General features: G+C 55.7%; 1 protein-coding gene across 1 annotated transcript in view; it reads right to left on the bottom strand.

The window, feature by feature from the left end:
- The window catches only part of LPCAT1 (lysophosphatidylcholine acyltransferase 1), a 46,236-nt gene that overhangs the window by 4,061 nt on the left and 25,180 nt on the right, over positions 1-16,995 (bottom strand). Inside the window, exons 4-13 of the mRNA XM_055308405.1 lie at positions 13,902-14,014; positions 12,561-12,621; positions 12,183-12,241; positions 10,177-10,211; positions 9,091-9,145; positions 6,866-6,948; positions 3,722-3,847; positions 3,023-3,176; positions 1,182-1,280; positions 96-234 (exon numbers count right to left, since the gene is read on the bottom strand). Coding sequence (XP_055164380.1) covers positions 96-234; positions 1,182-1,280; positions 3,023-3,176; positions 3,722-3,847; positions 6,866-6,948; positions 9,091-9,145; positions 10,177-10,211; positions 12,183-12,241; positions 12,561-12,621; positions 13,902-14,014 — 924 coding nt within the window. The remainder of the gene's footprint in view (positions 1-95; positions 235-1,181; positions 1,281-3,022; positions 3,177-3,721; positions 3,848-6,865; positions 6,949-9,090; positions 9,146-10,176; positions 10,212-12,182; positions 12,242-12,560; positions 12,622-13,901; positions 14,015-16,995) is intronic.

Here is a 16,995-nt window from a genome sequence, read left to right as displayed (position 1 = left end):
GGATGGCAGGGCTCCTGCCGGAGTCCCTGTGCCCATTTCCTGGGCACATCCCTGCTCACCGGGGCCCTCCGTCCCCCTGCCCCCAGGCCACTCACCAAACGTGATCCTCCCCGTCCCCTCCTGGTCAATGGCCCGGAAGAGGCTGGTCACACTGAGCTCTGTCACCCCCAAGGCAGTCTTGAGGATGCTGGACAGGGTTCCCTCGTGGATGTAGCCGTCGTGTGACCCATACATCTGCAAGCAGAGGCCGGTGTCACCCAATGACCCCCTGGCTGTGCAGCCGTCCCCTCTCCTGCTCACCGGGTCCCAGGCGTCTGAGCATGCCCTGACCCCTCCGGTTTAGGACGGCCAGATCTCAGCTCACAAACAGACCCCCGAGGCCTACTGAGGTCTGAGCCCACGCCCTGCTCTCCCACAGGAGGGGCTCCAGGCAGCAGAAGTGTGTCCCTACAACGTCAGGGAGGGAGCCCTTATCCTGGGCCTTGCCTGGCGCATGGGGGTGCATCAATGAAACGATGAGCCACCACCTTGTTCGGCCTTCAGGAGGTGGCTGACCCACTGACCCTCTTCCTAACAGCTTATGCTTAGGTTCTGGCAAGTGACTGAGTCACTGAAGAGTTTGTGAGTGCTGTTACCCGTGGTGTGAGTCCACGTAAGGCACTGTGCACCAACAGGGGTTCCCATGGTTGCTATGGAGAGGGTCTGCTGGGGTCATAAACAAGAAAAGGAAGATTTTCCAAGCAGTGAGAGAAAAGCAGCTGACTGGCTTATCCATCATGTTTTCAATGAGTCCAGCCAATGTGAGTTGCACCTGCAGGAAGGACCCCTCCTGAGACCCTGACAAAATTGTGTTTCTAGGTGAATAGAGCCAGCCCGGCTCTATCCTAGCTGAAATGTCATAGTGAGGCCGGCCAGGTGAATCTGCAGGTGAGTGAGGGTCCTATTATGGGCACCCTGGACCTCACAACGACCCTACTCTGCCCTTGTGAGTGTGGATCTGAACTACAGACAGAAGTTGGTCCAAGGAGGTTCTGGAGCATTTATACAAATGATAGCTGATAGAAGCTTGTGAGGAGATAGGCACAAAGGAAGTCTCACCGTATGATAATGTCTGCTGGGCCTGATGTGACCCCATGCCTCCTGGATCCTACAGATTAAACTCCTGTAAATGCCACACTTGCCTTGAACGCCAGCTGGATGGTGTCCAGAGTCTGGGACGGCCGGCAGACAACAGACAGGGCGACCACATACTCCCGAGGGTCCATCTTGCCGTCTCCACCCTGGGAAAGAGACAAGCCCTCAGGGGACTGCTCAGCCCCACAGACGGCAATGGGAGCTGGCTGTTAATGCCAGTCGCTGGGTGGCATCTGCCTCCGTGAAATGAGTATCGTAAAAGAACACTTGTAACCAACTGGCTAATGCAAGGGGACCATGCCACACCCCTTTGTAGGCCATTATGACCAATTTTCAAAGTCAACGAGAGCAGCGCAGCACAATGCTTCTCAAGAAAGTTCATGCCCCGCGAGGGCGGTCACCGGCTACGGCCTTACTTCGAGAAAACCCCTGGCAAACGGCAAGGTTCACATTGTGCTGAGAACCTAGTCGGCCTGTGACAGAGCAGCGTGCTCAGCACGGAGGTGCGTCCTGAGCTCCCATGTGGTGGGCATGCACGCCCAGCCCACTGCACCCTCCCCGCGGCATTTCCTCAGGGATGCTGGGGTTCGCCACGGGGCAGGCTGCTCCTTCCAGCAAGCCAGGCACCACAGTGAGCGGGACAAGCCAGGGGGCCGACTGGGAGGCAGGGAGATTTCTGGCACAGGGGGCGCCTGGGCATCGTCTGAGAGCAAGTGATAGGTGTCCCACAGTTGCGCCTAGCCGGCCGTCGAGGTGTCCAGTGCACATGGTGGTCTCTGGAGGGAGGGTGAGCGCTGGGCAGATGGGTTCTCATCAGGCCCCTGCACCTACGTGCTCCTGGCTCTGGGAGGGTGTGTGGCCTCGGGGTCCAAGGCTGTGTGTGTGAACGGGGAGTATCTGCCTCATGCACTTCAGGTGGTAAACCGACCCTAACAACCCACGTGCGGCAGTGAGAGGTCTGGTGCCCGTGAGTACTGCCTGGTTATGCCCAGGCCATGCTCGCTGCTCCCCATCTCACACGTGACACTTGTCAAAACACCTGTGTGAAGACACAGCGGCGCCAGGGCTCTGACAACAGGACCGTGTGGCCTAGACACAGGCTCAAGCAGCCTCTACAAAGGGCTTGTCTCCGCGTCAGCCCACCCGGTTTGAGCGGGAAGCACACGATGTGTCACTTGCGGAACACAAGATCCACGAGTCCACAAACGCACAGTCTCTCGTGCGTCTCAGTCACTTGGTTCTCCCTGGTTCTCCCACTCTCCAGACCACGACTACCCTGTTGCCACACAGGACACGCCACACTGTCACAGGAAACATGAACATGCTATGTTCACGCACAACATGCACGTCTGACAGAGCCCTTTGAGCCGCAGCCTGCCAGGTGCACACAGGCGTCTACGCTGCTGCATGAACATCCAGGGAACGAACGGCAGGTATGGCAGGTATGGCGCGCGGTCTCCTGCCTCCCAAGCCCCCCCTAGGGTGGTCCATTTCCGGGCTGCCCAGGAGCAAACATGACCCCTCGTCCCGCTGTGGCGGGTGACCGATTCTAATGCATGGTTGGCGCTGCATGGGGAGAAGGCTGGTGGTGACCCTGCATGCCGACCGTCGGGAAAGAGGCCACGGGTCAGGAATTCTGGATTTCACTGGTAACACTAGGCTCTTTAGTGATCCCATTTTTAAAACCCTAAACTACAGCTACGTTTATTAGCAAATGTTAACTTAAATGTCAAATTTCTATGTGCATTTGAAAGCACGGGAGAAAGCACCCAAGAGACGAGGGGGGCGGGGTGGGGCTGTTTTCTGTCTCTCCTTCCCAAATCCCCAAACGATGCTTGTAACAAGAATATACACTGAAAAGCTGGAGGTTCTACTGCGGAGGCCACACCTCATCAAACAGGGAGAACATGTCCTCCAGCGTGTCCGAGATGGGGACGCCCAGGTACTCCGCGAACTCTGGGAGGCCCATCCTTCCTCCCCTCTGCATCCTGGCGCTCTCGGAGTATTTATCCAGATCTTTCTCAAGTGTTTCTGGCTTTAACCTACACAAAAGGAGGAAAAGATATTTTTCATTAAAATTACAGAAGGCTAGAAACCGGGTACCTGCTGTTTTAAGACTCAAGTTCTCAAGTTACTTACATAACAAGGAGCAAGTTCATTTTCAAAAAAAAGTGTTCTAATAATTTGAAGGTATGCCACGTACTTTGCCTGAGCACCTACACAGGCGGAACACGCTGTGTGCCCCTTGGGCTGGACCCACCCCTGGGGTGGCACCTACAGAGACTGCAGTGCTGAGCACTGAGGGTTATGAGACAGAGAACTGTGGACTCAGGCTTATACTTGGAAGTCTCAGAAAAACCTAAGAACAAGCACTTTGGCCAGATAGCCCCCGCTGGCCCTCGGTACCCACTGCCATCTCCAGCTTGGTCACCGACAACTGCGGGGTTGGGGGCCCTGGGAGGGCCTGATGGAAGTTTCCAGAAGCTCCCTATTTTAGAAGCAGCATCTCAGCAGTGCTCTTCAGAATTCCCTGTTCCTGAGCGACCATTGGAGTGCGAGAGGCCCCAGGAAGAAGCCTGGAACTCACCCCAGTGCCCTCACCAGCCTGGCAAATTCTAGAAGGCAGGTATCTGCGGGGAGGCGGAGCTGTCCTTCCGCCAGGGCCAGCTGGCAGTCCTCAAACGTATAGTCGGTGACAGAGATGCCCAAGGCCCTGCAAAGAGAGGAGGGTACCAGGTCAGTGTCCCTGGGGCAGCAGAGCGAGGAGGACGGCTCAGGATAACCAGGGAACAGAGAGGCCCCCTCACCCAGCCCTGCCCCTCGGAGTCCTGACCTGGTCCACACAGTGGTGGCACCAGCCCACCTACCCACCCACGTCCCATGGAGACCCCATGCATCTGGGGGTTACAGTGGCCGTGTGCATGGGGACATGCACTGTGGTCGGCAAACCCCACCCCCACTGCCACCTCCGGGGTCCACAAGGCTCATCTCAAGTCATGCTGTTGCTGACATGTCTGCATGTTCATTCTGTGGCCCCCGTAAAACGCATTTTAGTTAAAGAGGAAGAAGAAATCACTATGAATACAGGGGTGTCCAAGACAGAGGATGGCTGGCAGCAAAGTGGGACAGCCCCAGGGTGCGGCCAGAGCTCCAGGAAACAAGGTGGACCGGCCAGCACCAAGGGAACCCAACATTTAAAACCTTTAAAACTGGATGAAAGCCCATGAATCTGGGACAGGGTCTGCAGAGCCGGCGTTCAGGGGCTTGTCAGGAGATGCGGCCTGTCCCTTCAGCTCCCGTGGGCACAGCAAGGCCACCCCAGCCATTCCAGCAGAGACAGCACCAGGTGATGGCACAGGCCCGCGCTGCAGCCCGTGTTCTGGGACGTGAAGCCAGGGAAGGCCCCGTGGGACAGACATGCTGAGAACATTGGTGTAAACCTGACTCCAAACTTCCCCTGGGTCCCAACATGAGGAGGACGGGCTTCATCTCCCCAGGCTGCCTACAGACAGGAAAAGCCCCATCCACTCCCACGTGTCCCTCCTGCGTGGCCCGTGCAGGACAGAATGACTGCCAGGGACCCGGAGAATGGCGGGGGAGGCGATGGGGGTGGAAGCAGGGGTGAGGTGGCCCCTATGGCTATGGCCCTTGCCCCGGGTGCTTGCCCAGTACCCTCCCACAAGCCCATAGGCACCCTGCTGCACAGAAGCCCGGAACCACAGCCACTGGATGGTGAGGGCTCTGAATGCAGATGCGCAGAGGAAGGCGACATTTCAGGTCCACTCTGGCACCAAACAGAAAGGCTTCCTAGTGGACCCCAAATCCCAGTGATGTGTAACTTGGGCTGCCCCAAGCTGGGCGGTTAGCTGAGCATTACAGAGGTTTGCAACCTGCGAGGATGTGAGCACGCAGCCTTGAGAACACCGCCTCACCGGGTGCCTCATCCACAAGCTCAACTTGTCCTACGGGGCCAGGGTGGCTTTCATCAGGGTGGGCAGCGCCCTCGGATCCCACGGTCAGAGCTCAGCCGTGATGCAGAGCTGCATCACATTTCATGTAGGGTGACCTTCTTCTATTAAAGGAAACTCACATGTGATGGGCTGAGCACTGGCTGTTATACTACATGATGGACAACTGAATTTAAATTTAAAAAATGTAAAAAAAAAAATAAGGAAACTTGGTAGAATTTGCCACATATTTCAAATGAAGCCCCCTCCCCTCCCCACCCTTCCATAACTGAAGGGAATTCCTTGTTGCCATGACGACACAGCATGCAAAGGTGGACAGGAAACAGGGGCTTCCGAGTCTGTCTCCCACAGCGATGACAATCCCCATGGCAAACATGGGCACAGTCATGTGGGGACAGAGCGAGGCTGTCCCAGGAGTGCCCAGGGTTACCCCACAGGGAGGTGGGAGGAGGTGTGCTCAGGGGCCGTGGGTGACACTCTCCGTGGGTCCAAGGACCCACGTCCACGGTTCTGGGCTCTCCTGCGGCTGCTGGGGCAGGGGCTGCCCAAGGGTGTATCTGTCGTTTTCTGTTCGGTGTGTGATGCTTCTCCTCCACTAACGGGAAGTTCACGATACGTATGTTCTTAAATGTTATTAGCTAATTTATTTGACCGTGCACTAAAAAACCCCCTTACACCTAACCCGTTAAGCCCTTGATTCTGTGATTGTTCTGTATGGAAAGGCTGAACAAGGAGTCTGACTCCTCGACTTCCCCAAAATTAGGAGTCAGCCACGTCCTGATGGCCGAGTGCGGGATGCCGAGGGCAAGCAGGTGCCCGAGGAGGTGGCAGTGACCCACTGGACTGTGTCCCTAGTGCCTCCTTGCCTAAGGGCCATGTGTGCACGGTGTGAACACCTTGCAGGCTTCTAACTGACGTACTGAGGTTATGGTTTTGCTTAGTTTGGTCTCCCAGAGGACACGAATGTGGGGGGGGTCTGATCCGCCATGGCAAGGGGATGGGGTCTGTGTCACACCTTGGTCATGTGAGCCCTGCCACAGAGCCTGGGAAAACCGCTCCGAAGCCACACGAGCCACCCACAGGGGATGCCTCAGAGCCACAGGGCTGCCCAGATCCCTCCCACCACAGCAGCCGCAGCCTCTGCTGCCTGGGAGCAGAAGACAGGAGAGAAGACGGGACACAGCGGGTGAGGGCACGGGCTGACATCACCGCATCCAAACAGCCGACACACCACCCAAGTGCTCCCATGCTTGTCATGGAGTCGTGCCCATTATCTTAGAAGATCAGGTGTGTGGTTCCCACAGTGAACTGGAAAGAGGACAGAAACACTAGCAAACACCACACAAGCACTCCAACAGGGTGAGGAAGATGAGCGAACGGTCTGCTAGCTGGATCCCATGGGTGGCCTGGCGCAGCTTCCCCACCACTGGCCCACAGGTCCCACACCGTGGTCACTGGTTCCTACCTACACGTGGGCGATGTATAAAGTGAAGCAGTGATGAAGCAGGTCCAGAAGTACGACCCAACAGAGACAGCGCATGCAGAGTGAGTGGCCACACACAATCCTGCCCACATGCTGTCAACACTTACTCATCACTTCCGCAAAGCCCTGTTTCCTGAATGCTGGTGACTATGTTTTGTGTGATGCTAAGGAGGAACCAGCAGGTGCACAGGAGCCCTGAGTAACACTCGGGGGATCACAGAGGGTCAGGAGTCCCAGCAGATGCCTCTGACTCCCTTATGGCAAGACGAAGGGTACTCACTCTGCCATGACGCGCCGTACGTTACTGGCGTACAACGCAGGGTCCTTCTTCTCCTCTTCCGAAGGGCTGTACACGGGGAGGAACTGAGAGTAGAGAAAGAGCTGCGTTACTTCCACACGTATTACCAGGCCCCACAGTGACAGCGACACGTCCGACACAATTAACTGTCAGAGCACTTTCCGTTAGAACCACCTTCGATATCGCAGTGCACATGCACACGCACACACACATCCAGGTGTGACTACAACCCACGATGCCCGGCGGGAATAACCACTCTCCTGACACAGAGCTCCTGCTGCAAGTGCATCGTATTTCCCACAGATGCTTACTCTTTGGATACTTCCCTTTCTAAAGGTCTCAGCCTGCACTGGGGATAATACATCACTTCCACATGACGGAGAGGCTGCTAGATGTGACACTCACTGCTGTGAGATCATAATAAGTTGTCCTGTGACCGTGTGTCTTTGCATGTGCGACACTTATGCAGCATTTTAAGTCCTGCAAGTCCCACACCCTGCTGCCAACTTGGCTGTGCAGATGAGGTAAAGACCGCTGAGCTTTCTCTCAGTACAGACACGTAATACACAGGCACACCCTGGAGCCGTATGAGTGCCCATCACGTGCTTTCACTCACCCACTACCCTATTCTGAACACTATGGAAACCACAATGACGGTTTACTCTACCACCGGCACCTGTTGGCACAGCACATGCAAAGACGTTCTGAGTGACTTCAAAAAGTCAGGGTTTCTTTTCAACCCTTACAACGGGGAACGAGGCCCGAGACAGAGCGGTGCAGCCTGGAGGCGTCCTCCCCTAAGCCCCACTACACAACTGCTTCCTGGCCGCCCGCAGGCGAGCCACATGCAACATTGTGTGTGGACAGCCTGCCACCCTTGGACCCCGGCCAGGGACCTCTTGGCTCAGTGTGTTGTAATTAAGCAGCTTATGTTCTACTGAAGTGAAAAACCTGGAACCTGGCTGATGGCCAGGCTCATTTGTAAATTCAGTGCAACTCGGCAACTTTCATCGGAAGGTACCGAATTGCCTCATTAAAAGCTTTGTATGTTGTGTTTGGGCTCACTCTACTTTTCAGGTGCCGGACCAGCCAACTGATTCCCTTTTTTAAGGAAAGGAACTCTATTCCTTGTCCACTTGGATAAAATGTACACGCACGAATGTGGATGATCCAGCTGAGAGAATGGGTGTCCTGACTTTGACACATCCAGGGGGCCAAGCTGGAGGCTGGTTATGTGATCTGACCACGGATTAAACAGAAAGTCAGTATGACAGATCTGCCATCCAATTTCAGCAGCACTGGTACCATGGAAGGATGCCAAAAACGAATTCACTGCATAGGTGCCAATTATAAATGCCTTTAAGCTACGCTGACCCTAATAAAAGAAAGGTTTAACTTCCCTGTAGATTTCTAAAAACCCATCTGAATCTTGCAAAATCACGCAAGACACGCATGCCTGGTGAAAAACCATGGGGAGGAAGCTCTAAAGAGCAGAGGAGGAGGAAAGACTTCAAAGCAAGGCAGATGACATATTGTATCTGGCAGACACCAATGTGACATTGTATGACACGTGCCTGCGGACAGCAGCGTGACACTGTGGAGGTCATGTGTGCAGATACCAACATGGCATCTCTATGGACACCAACTACCTAACGACGCACCTGCAGACACCAGTACCATATCATGTCTGCACAGATAACATTATGCTGCACTTGTACAGTGCATCCTGGGGACAAGGCAACACTGCATCCTGCTTGGTGTAGACACCAGCACAATATCCTATAACGTGTCTGTGCAGACCCCAGGGAAGGCAGCCTAACACTGTGCTGCTCAGTCCATAACACACTAGGTCACATCATATCTACAGAGACCCCGTATGACCTGCATCACACAGAGACCCCCTTATGACCTGCATCACATCGAGACCCTGGATGACCTGCATCACACCGAGACCCCCAATGACCTGCATCACACCGAGACCCCCAGTGACCTGCATCACACCGAGACCCCCTGTGACCTGCATCACACTGAGACCCCTGGATGACCTGCATCACACCGAGACCCCTGATAACCTGCATCACGTCGAGACCCCATATGACCTGCATCACATCAAGACCCCCGTAGGACTCCGCAGCACGTGGCATCTATGCACTCACACCACACCTGCATACTCTGATAGGACACTGTAATGCTGCATCTATACAAACCTCAATTTCCACTCGGTTGTGAAACTGACACAGCGTGAGCCACAAAATTTTCAACCTTAAAAACGAACAGATTTAAAACATTTAGGTTAAAAGATTCTCAATGTCTTTAATTAAATGACTTCTAATTTGGGAGCCAACGCTGCAGACGCCCTTCCCCTGCAGAGGGCACTACAGGCAGTTATTTCTCACGGGGATGCTGTGCCTCCCTCAACCTACAGTGAACCCAACACCACAGTGACAAGGACAGGGCTACCTTTACCACATGGGGTTCTTCACTGTCCCTCCCCCGCTCCCACAGCCTTCCTCTGTCCTGTGGGTGCCCCTATTTCCTCATTGTATCCTCCACGCTGGAAACCTCAACCACGGGACACTGCCTGTGACCCAGCCGTCCCCAGTGATGCAGACTCAACAGACCCTAAGTTATGCCAACCCCAAGGCCGGCCCCAGCACTCCTGACCTCAGAACCAGCATCACCACCCTTCTATTTGCAGAAGTTGGAGATAGGGTGCCACCTAGAGTCCCTGGTCCTTGGTCCATCGCTCCTCTCGGCCAGGGATAACTGCCTGCTTAAATGTACACTGTACACTGCTTAACTGTACCTGGCTTCTGCTCCGTGATGGCCACCCCGAGCCTGGCCACCATGCCCTGCAGGCTCCCGCCTCAGCCATGCTAACACCACACCCACACATGCTGCCCTCAGCGCCCCTCCCCAGCATCCACTCCCTATGCCTGGCCCAGGGGCCTTGGGAAGGCCGTCCAGCCCCACTAGCCACCCTCTGCTGTGAACGCCAGGTGCCCGGAGCCCCCGAGCCATCCCCGCAGCCCTTTCTCTCTGGGAGCTGTGGCTGCGGATGTGACAGTGGTCACTGAGCTGACAACAGCTCTAGGTCACCCTCCCACTGGAGCTGACGATAACTGACTTAGTCCTAGAATCTGGGAGCATGAGAACAGGCTGGGTTTGTACATGTGGTTCTCAAAGGAGGTGGAACTTGACTGGGAGGAATCAGTGTGTAGGGCAGTCACCCAAGTGGCCCCTGAGCTCTCCAGGAGGATGGGACACACAAGACAGCGCAGTGTATAACTTACGCCCCAGGTCCTTGCCACGTCCATGTGATAGTGTCCTGGGGATAGAAAAGGAGCAAAATGAGTCACAACCAGATGTGGGGCGTCCTTCCCTCCACAGCTGTGCCCACCCTCAGGCCGGCCCTGGACCTGGTCCACCTCCGACCCCAGACATGCCAGTACCACCCCCTCAAGTCCACTGTGGGACAAGGAGGCAGGTGGGTGCCTGCTGCCTACAGGCCATCCAGACACACTCACCTCCTCCCTCTGCTCCAAGTCAGCAATTCTGGCACTGCCTGAGAGGGCACCCCAGGCCCATTTCCTGCCCCACCTCCACTCCCAACCCCATTCAAGGGGCCACTGGCAACTTCAGTCTACAGCACAGGAGCCTGCTCAGTGCAGGCGTTGTGAGCAGTCCCGTGACACCAGCCCTGCTGTCAGCATCACTTGCACGTGAGGCCTGTCCCCACCCACACCCACCTGCACCCCTGGGTCTCTGGCCTCAACGCCTGGCCACAGATGCCCAGCAGACGAGCCCAGGCTCGGGAGGGGGCAGCAGGACCCCTGGAGGCCCTGTGTGTGCCCCGAGCCCTGAGCGCAGGGGACGCTCCCGTTCGCAGTTCTGGCAGCTGCGCCAGCCTCCCAGGTGTGGACGCCAGAGGACACATGACCTGTTTCTGCCCTGAGCTGGTCCCCCGAGGGAGTTTCTTTCTTCTGCACCCACCTGCTCGCTTCCCACGGGCCCCTGGGAGCCCCCCCACCCGGCCCCACCCACTCCTCCTCCGCACAGGCCTGCACGTGGAGCCATCAGTGGCAGTTCTTCCTGGAACGAGGCAGCCGACGGTCGCAACAGACCCGGGAAGAGAGCCCAGAGCAGCCGCTCTGCTTCTCTGACAATGAAGCTGAACGCTTCTGGAACCCACTAAGGGCAACTTGATTAAGTTAAGTTGATGAGTCAAATTTAAAAAATGGAGAAGCTAGAATGCCACAGACGACAGACTCTCTCATCCCCAGACACTGGCTAACGAATGCACGTCTTCAGGTGGACTTATGTGCTGAGAGGATAATTCCACCCGTCAGTTTGTGTGGCTACTGATTCTGACTGACGTTCGTTTCCTGACTGTCCTGAGGGGTCTGCACCTGTAGATACAGGGTCTGGTGTGTGGGCACGGCCCAGAAACAGGGGGCCAGCCCCTCAGGACCACAGACGGACACAGAATCTGCTGCGTCTAGATGAGCAACTCCAGACCCACTGTGTGTGACCATGGAGCTTCTGTCTTGCCGTCACAGACACGCTGTGACAGGGAGAAAGCTCAGCGCAATGAGCAAATCCAACCCGTGCCCTGACCAAGGAACAGTGCGGTGCACCCAGCGCCCACGGACACGAGTGCCTGGACCAGTCTTGGCTGCGCGAGCCCAACACCTGTCAAGGTGCAAGGACATCCACCCCAAGTGGCTTCCAGCAGAAATGAGATGCAGCCAGCACCAAAGAGCACCCACGGGAGCTCGGTGTGGTCCCGAGGAAGGCGGCCGACCACGGCTGCTTCTACAGACACATATGCAGAGGCCACAGCAGGGCTCCGACCAGACCCCGCAGTGTCTTCATCCAGGCTTCCTGCCTCCCCCGAGCGGGGGTCTGTCAAGATCGCCCAGGTGCTCGGGCCCCAAATGCCCTTCCCTACTTTGCTTGGTTACCACAGGTGAAGAGCCCCGCGCAGAGCAGGTGTACAGTGAAGGCACATTAAACACAGTCACCCAATCCCTCTCACTGCCTCCAGCCTCAGACCCTCAACACTCTTGACATCTCCCAGGTAGATGGGTGGTTGAGGACACGGGGGGCGTCTTGCATCGACACGTCAGGACTGATCGGCCAGGAGGAAGGGCCGACGCTCCATGACCCATGATGATGGGACTTTGTGCACAAACACTGAGCTGCTCTGAACAGTGGGACCGACCAGAAGCTGCCCGCTGAAACAAGTGGAAATCCTCATGCCCAGGCAATTCGCAGAATCCCAGGAAAACACTCTTACCAGTTTATTTGGGTATCGTAAAACCACAGGCTGGACGGGAACCCCGGGGATGAAGGCGCCTGCACGGAAAGGGGCATCAGGTTATTTTAGGGCCACGGGTCGTCCACTGACAGTTCCCACACTGGCCCTAGGGCAGGACAAGCTTTCCTGCCATGCCCTCCAAGCCCAGGGTCACTGGGTACCCGGGAGGCTTCCTCACATGGACGCTGGCTGTGCCATCTCAGGGAAACCACAGGCCCCGCCTGCTCTGCAGTGGACGGACCAGGACCATCTCTAGCCTGAGTGGCACTTGTATGGGAATCCGGCCTTGCCACTGGAGCAATGGTCTCCACCGCTTGCTCATGGAGAAAAAACAAAGAATTTAAGAAAAGCACATACCGGGCTTGAAGGTAATTAGGCAGGTCCTGTTGGTACATGTTCCTTCTGGAAAAATCATCATCTTGGAATGAAAAGAAAAAAAAAAGTCAGCCTTAAAAAAACGAAATCCTGAATAAGTCTATTTTCTGCACTGCTGACGTGCTTAAGCTGCTTTAATCACATTCGATTGAAACAGTTACGGCGCCTGATGGAAGCATGAACGGATTTCCTCTCTTAACTACAGGTTCTATCAAATTCTAGAAGCAATGCAAAGATGCAAACAGCATGCACCTCAGAGAGTGCAAGGGGTGCCCACGGCCCCACAAGGCCAGCCACAGCTGCATGGGCGCAGCATTAGCTCAGGGCAGCCACCACGGGGGCAGAGTGGAGGGGACAGTGGACGCCCCTCACTGAAGGCATCGGGACCAGGGCTAGAGCCTGGCACAGATGCGCCAGCAGCCAGAAACACCACAGGACCTGTGGAGAAATGCTCCCCTGGAACTTCCAAACTGCTCTCACACTGACCTCCAGCAACAGAATGTAAAATGAACATTCCCTCACGTGTTGGAAAATACAGCCCATGCTTTTGCTCCCAGCTGTGGGGCAGCAGCCAAGGTACTGTAGATGTCCCAGCCGCCAAGGGGCTGCCCACAGGCAGGGTGCCTGGGAGTCAGGCCTTACACTGTCCCTGAACCAGAACCGATGGTCCATAGGTCTCCTCTTTTCAATGTAATTTTTTTTTTAATTTATTTATGATAGTCACACAGAGAGAGAGAGAGAGAGGCAGAGACATAGGCAGAGGGAGAAGCAGGCTCCATGCACCGGGAGCCTGACGTGGGATTCGATCCCGGGTCTCCAGGATCGCGCCCTGGGCCAAAGGCAGGCGCTAAACCGCTGCGCCACCCAGGGATCCCTCCTCTTTTCAATGTTGCCTCAAAGAAACAGAGATGACGTTGGCTGAGGGGTCCTGGCAATCCCTCAGGAGCTAGACAGTCATGGGTGATGCCCATCCAGGGCTCTCAGGAGCAAATGGCTACACGGTAGGCGCTGGCATGCGATTCAGGTGGGACACTGCGCCAACCCCAAGGGCAGGTTAGCCAACTTCCGCCCGGGGAGAACTCGAGATACATAGGAAGATTCTTTCCTCATTTCTTTCCATTTTAGAACTTTAGGGCCAGACGTACCTGACACTTAGTGTAATCCTGATTCATGCTCATCATAGAATGAAGGAAAAGGACCCAGCTCTCAGGGAAGGAAAGCCAGCTCTGGCCCCGTGGGTCCCTGCGGCCCAGCCCCCACCTCTAGGTCCCCACCATGGCTCCCAGCATCAGTCTGCTCAGAGTGCAAGCTGGACTGCGTTACCTGTGGCCACTTCCCATTTGATTGCGCCCGCCTTCTGATCTGCTCCACGGTCTTCCTGCGGGAATCCTGGTCCGACCGCGACACAAACACTGGCCGTATGTACTTTATCAGTGCTGGAAAGGAAGGAGAGGCATTTGTGTGGGGTAGCAGGATGAGGGGCTGCCCCTGGCACAGGGTGGAGGGGAGCCCCCTGAGATGCTCCAAGGGCAGCACCAAAATGAAGGGCAGGTGGTGGGTCAGTGATCATCAAAGCTGCCTCCCATGATGGCACGAAGCCACGCGATCTGCAAGGCCCGAAGTACCAACACCGGTGCCCCCAGCCTGTAAACCAGGAGCGAGTGAAAAGAGTAAGGCTGACCCCGTGCCCCCTCTGCTGACAGAGGAAGGGCTGGGGGGTCAAATGCTCAGAGTCAGAGGGTTCAAGGTACTTGGCCTAAACCCCAGCAGCCTATCCCAGGCAGCCTGTGTCCCCCAAAGACACCGGTGGATGGTTTGACCCCAGGTACCCAGGACCATGACTTTATTTAGAAATATGGTGCTTGGAGGTGTGAGTGATTTAGGATGACTTGGCGGTGGACTAGGGGGAGCCTGACCATGTGCCCAGCATCCTCTCCGGGGGTGGGAGACAGGACACACATGCAGGGAGGAGGCCCCGGGACGACAGAGGCCAAGATTGCAGTGCTGTGCCCACAGCCTGGGGACACGTCCTCTCCAGGAGTTGGGGACCCGCCAGAGGTTGCAGTCGCCTGCACTGACTCCCTCTGAGCCTGCCCTGCTCACACCTCGATCCCAACATCCGGCCCCAGCAGAGTGAGAAAATCAGCATCTGTGGTCTTCAGCCACCCAGGTCGCGGCCTTCGATCACAGGGGCCTCAGGACACACACGGCGGTAGTCCCAACCAGCACGGCACACATGCCACGCACGGCACGTGGCACATGCCCCTGAGACCAAAGCTGATGGCAACAACAGCCTGGTTCTCTTGCAAGAGCATCTAAAGATGGGAAAGTACTCCTTAGAGGAGAAACCCCAAACTGACACTGGGGGAGGACGTGTGAGGGACCGAGACAGCCGGGCACATCCCCGGGGGGTCCAGGTTCAGCTCCAGGCTTCTCTTCTGAGCGTTTTTATCACTCATAAGGAATAATATGTCATGACTTTTCTTTCCGGGAGGTCTTCCAAAGGGAAAAGAAAATTCACTTATAAGAACGGAACAAAATTCTATGCAGTCAGGTCTACGGAGGCTCATAAAATCTAAGCCGCGTGTGGCCTCAGTGATGTTTTTTTTTCCCCAGCATGTGGAAACTTCTCTCCCTGTTCCCTCATTCCTCGCCAACTCCTCCTGACTCTGCTGTGATGATGCACGGTGGGGAAGGACGAGGGGGTCACCCGCAGGCCCCCACAGTGAAGCTGGCAGGTCCCACGTCTGCACCAGCCCTGCCATCTTCTCAGGGCTGGGAGGGAAGGCTGGTGTCACAGAGCACAGTCGGGCTCACAGGTCCCTCTTCCGGTGACAATGGATGAGGATGGCTCTTCACGACGTCGGGATGAACCTGACACAGAAGCTGGGGGGAAGCTCCCCAGACTCCGAGGATGACAGGGCTTCGTCCTCTACGTGAAATCTCAGACCCCACCTCCTCCGGGGGACCTCCAGGTGAACCCCACAGTGGAGACCCCAGAACTGAACAGCCCACTCTCGAGGACACAGGAGACATGGCTGTCCAGCAAGCCCGGTGCGAGGTTTGCAAAAAGGCCCGGGCTGCCCATCCCGCCAGAATGTGAGAAGGCCCTGTCCTCTCGTAGTCCATGCAGGTTCATAAACGCCCAGGTGTCCACATCAAGGATGCAGAATGTAAACCGACAATGTAGGAATGAAGAATCACTGGGCTCATCACCCCCACTGGTGTTTGTAAATCCAAAGGTGAAAATATTTTGAATATTTTTAACAATCATCTCTTCACCAAAGCTGTGAGCTGTCAGAGGGTCCAAAGGCATCGTGTTTTAAACCACACATACTAGAGGAGCCAGAAGTCAGGGCCAGCGATAGCCCACTGGCCACGTGCTGCTCTCGGGAATCCATATTTACCTTCAAAATCAGGGAGTAGGGGATGCAATTTGGGATGTGCCATGTTTGAGTTTTAATTAAAATCTGTAATAAAATCTGTAAGGTCCATCATCCCTCCACATGTATCTCTGTAAGGCATCTCTGAAATGACTGCGAATGTACAGTCTATGTGAAGGTCCCTGCACACGGAGGGCATGTTGGTGGTCCTCCCTCCGACACCCCGAGGTGGAGGGTACGGTATGGGGCTCAGCTCGCTGACCTTGGGAGGTGGATGAGCAGATGCAACCATGAGCCTCTACAACTGACTTGTGATGTGAGCCATAATTGAAGGCAAGACTTGGAGAGGCGGCTTCATGTAATCTGTGCGTGAATGAGGGGAGATGACACGCCCCCAACCCCAGAACTTCCCCAGAATGCTGACATTCCACAGCCTTAAGCTTAAAAGTGAAAAGAAGAAATCAGAACATGTGACATTTCCACAAAACTGAAAGTTTCCTGCACCCTTCACCAGGGACCACACCGCCTCACGCTCAGGAGTCTGTGAGGACCCTTCGGCATTATTAAAGTGGACTCCATATCTGCTAATTACCAGTCTCTGCCTGGGCTTCAGAAAATACTCAGTTTAACTCCACTCTCCAGACAGGACATATATATAGTCCTTTATTTGGACGAGGCTCACAGTTACTAGCCCAACATGCCCAGGGCCGGCCTCCCCAAGCACCTGCATGCCTTCCTGCAGGAAGTTCCTGTAAGAGGAGGGTTGTCCCGCTTCCTCTGGAGGAGCTGTGCCTTCATTTCATTTTTGTTCTGTAACCACCTTGGATGACACGGTTCTGTCTTCACAGAGGACCTGCGTCACCGTTCCCAGGGGCAAGACCACGGAGGGTCCCTAACCAACGGCTCAGCACCTCTCTCGGCTTTGTACCGTGTGAGCACACAGCGAGCAGGTGGCTGTCTGCAACCCAGCAGAGGCCCTTGCCGGGACCCTGGCCTGCTGGTACCCTGATCCCAGACTTCTAGCTTCCAGGGGT

Source organism: Nyctereutes procyonoides, unplaced genomic scaffold, assembly GCF_905146905.1.
Source record: "Nyctereutes procyonoides isolate TBG_1078 unplaced genomic scaffold, NYPRO_anot_genome, whole genome shotgun sequence".
Classification (NCBI taxonomy): Eukaryota; Metazoa; Chordata; class Mammalia; order Carnivora; family Canidae; genus Nyctereutes; species Nyctereutes procyonoides.
This window is presented reverse-complemented; position numbering and strand designations above follow the sequence as displayed.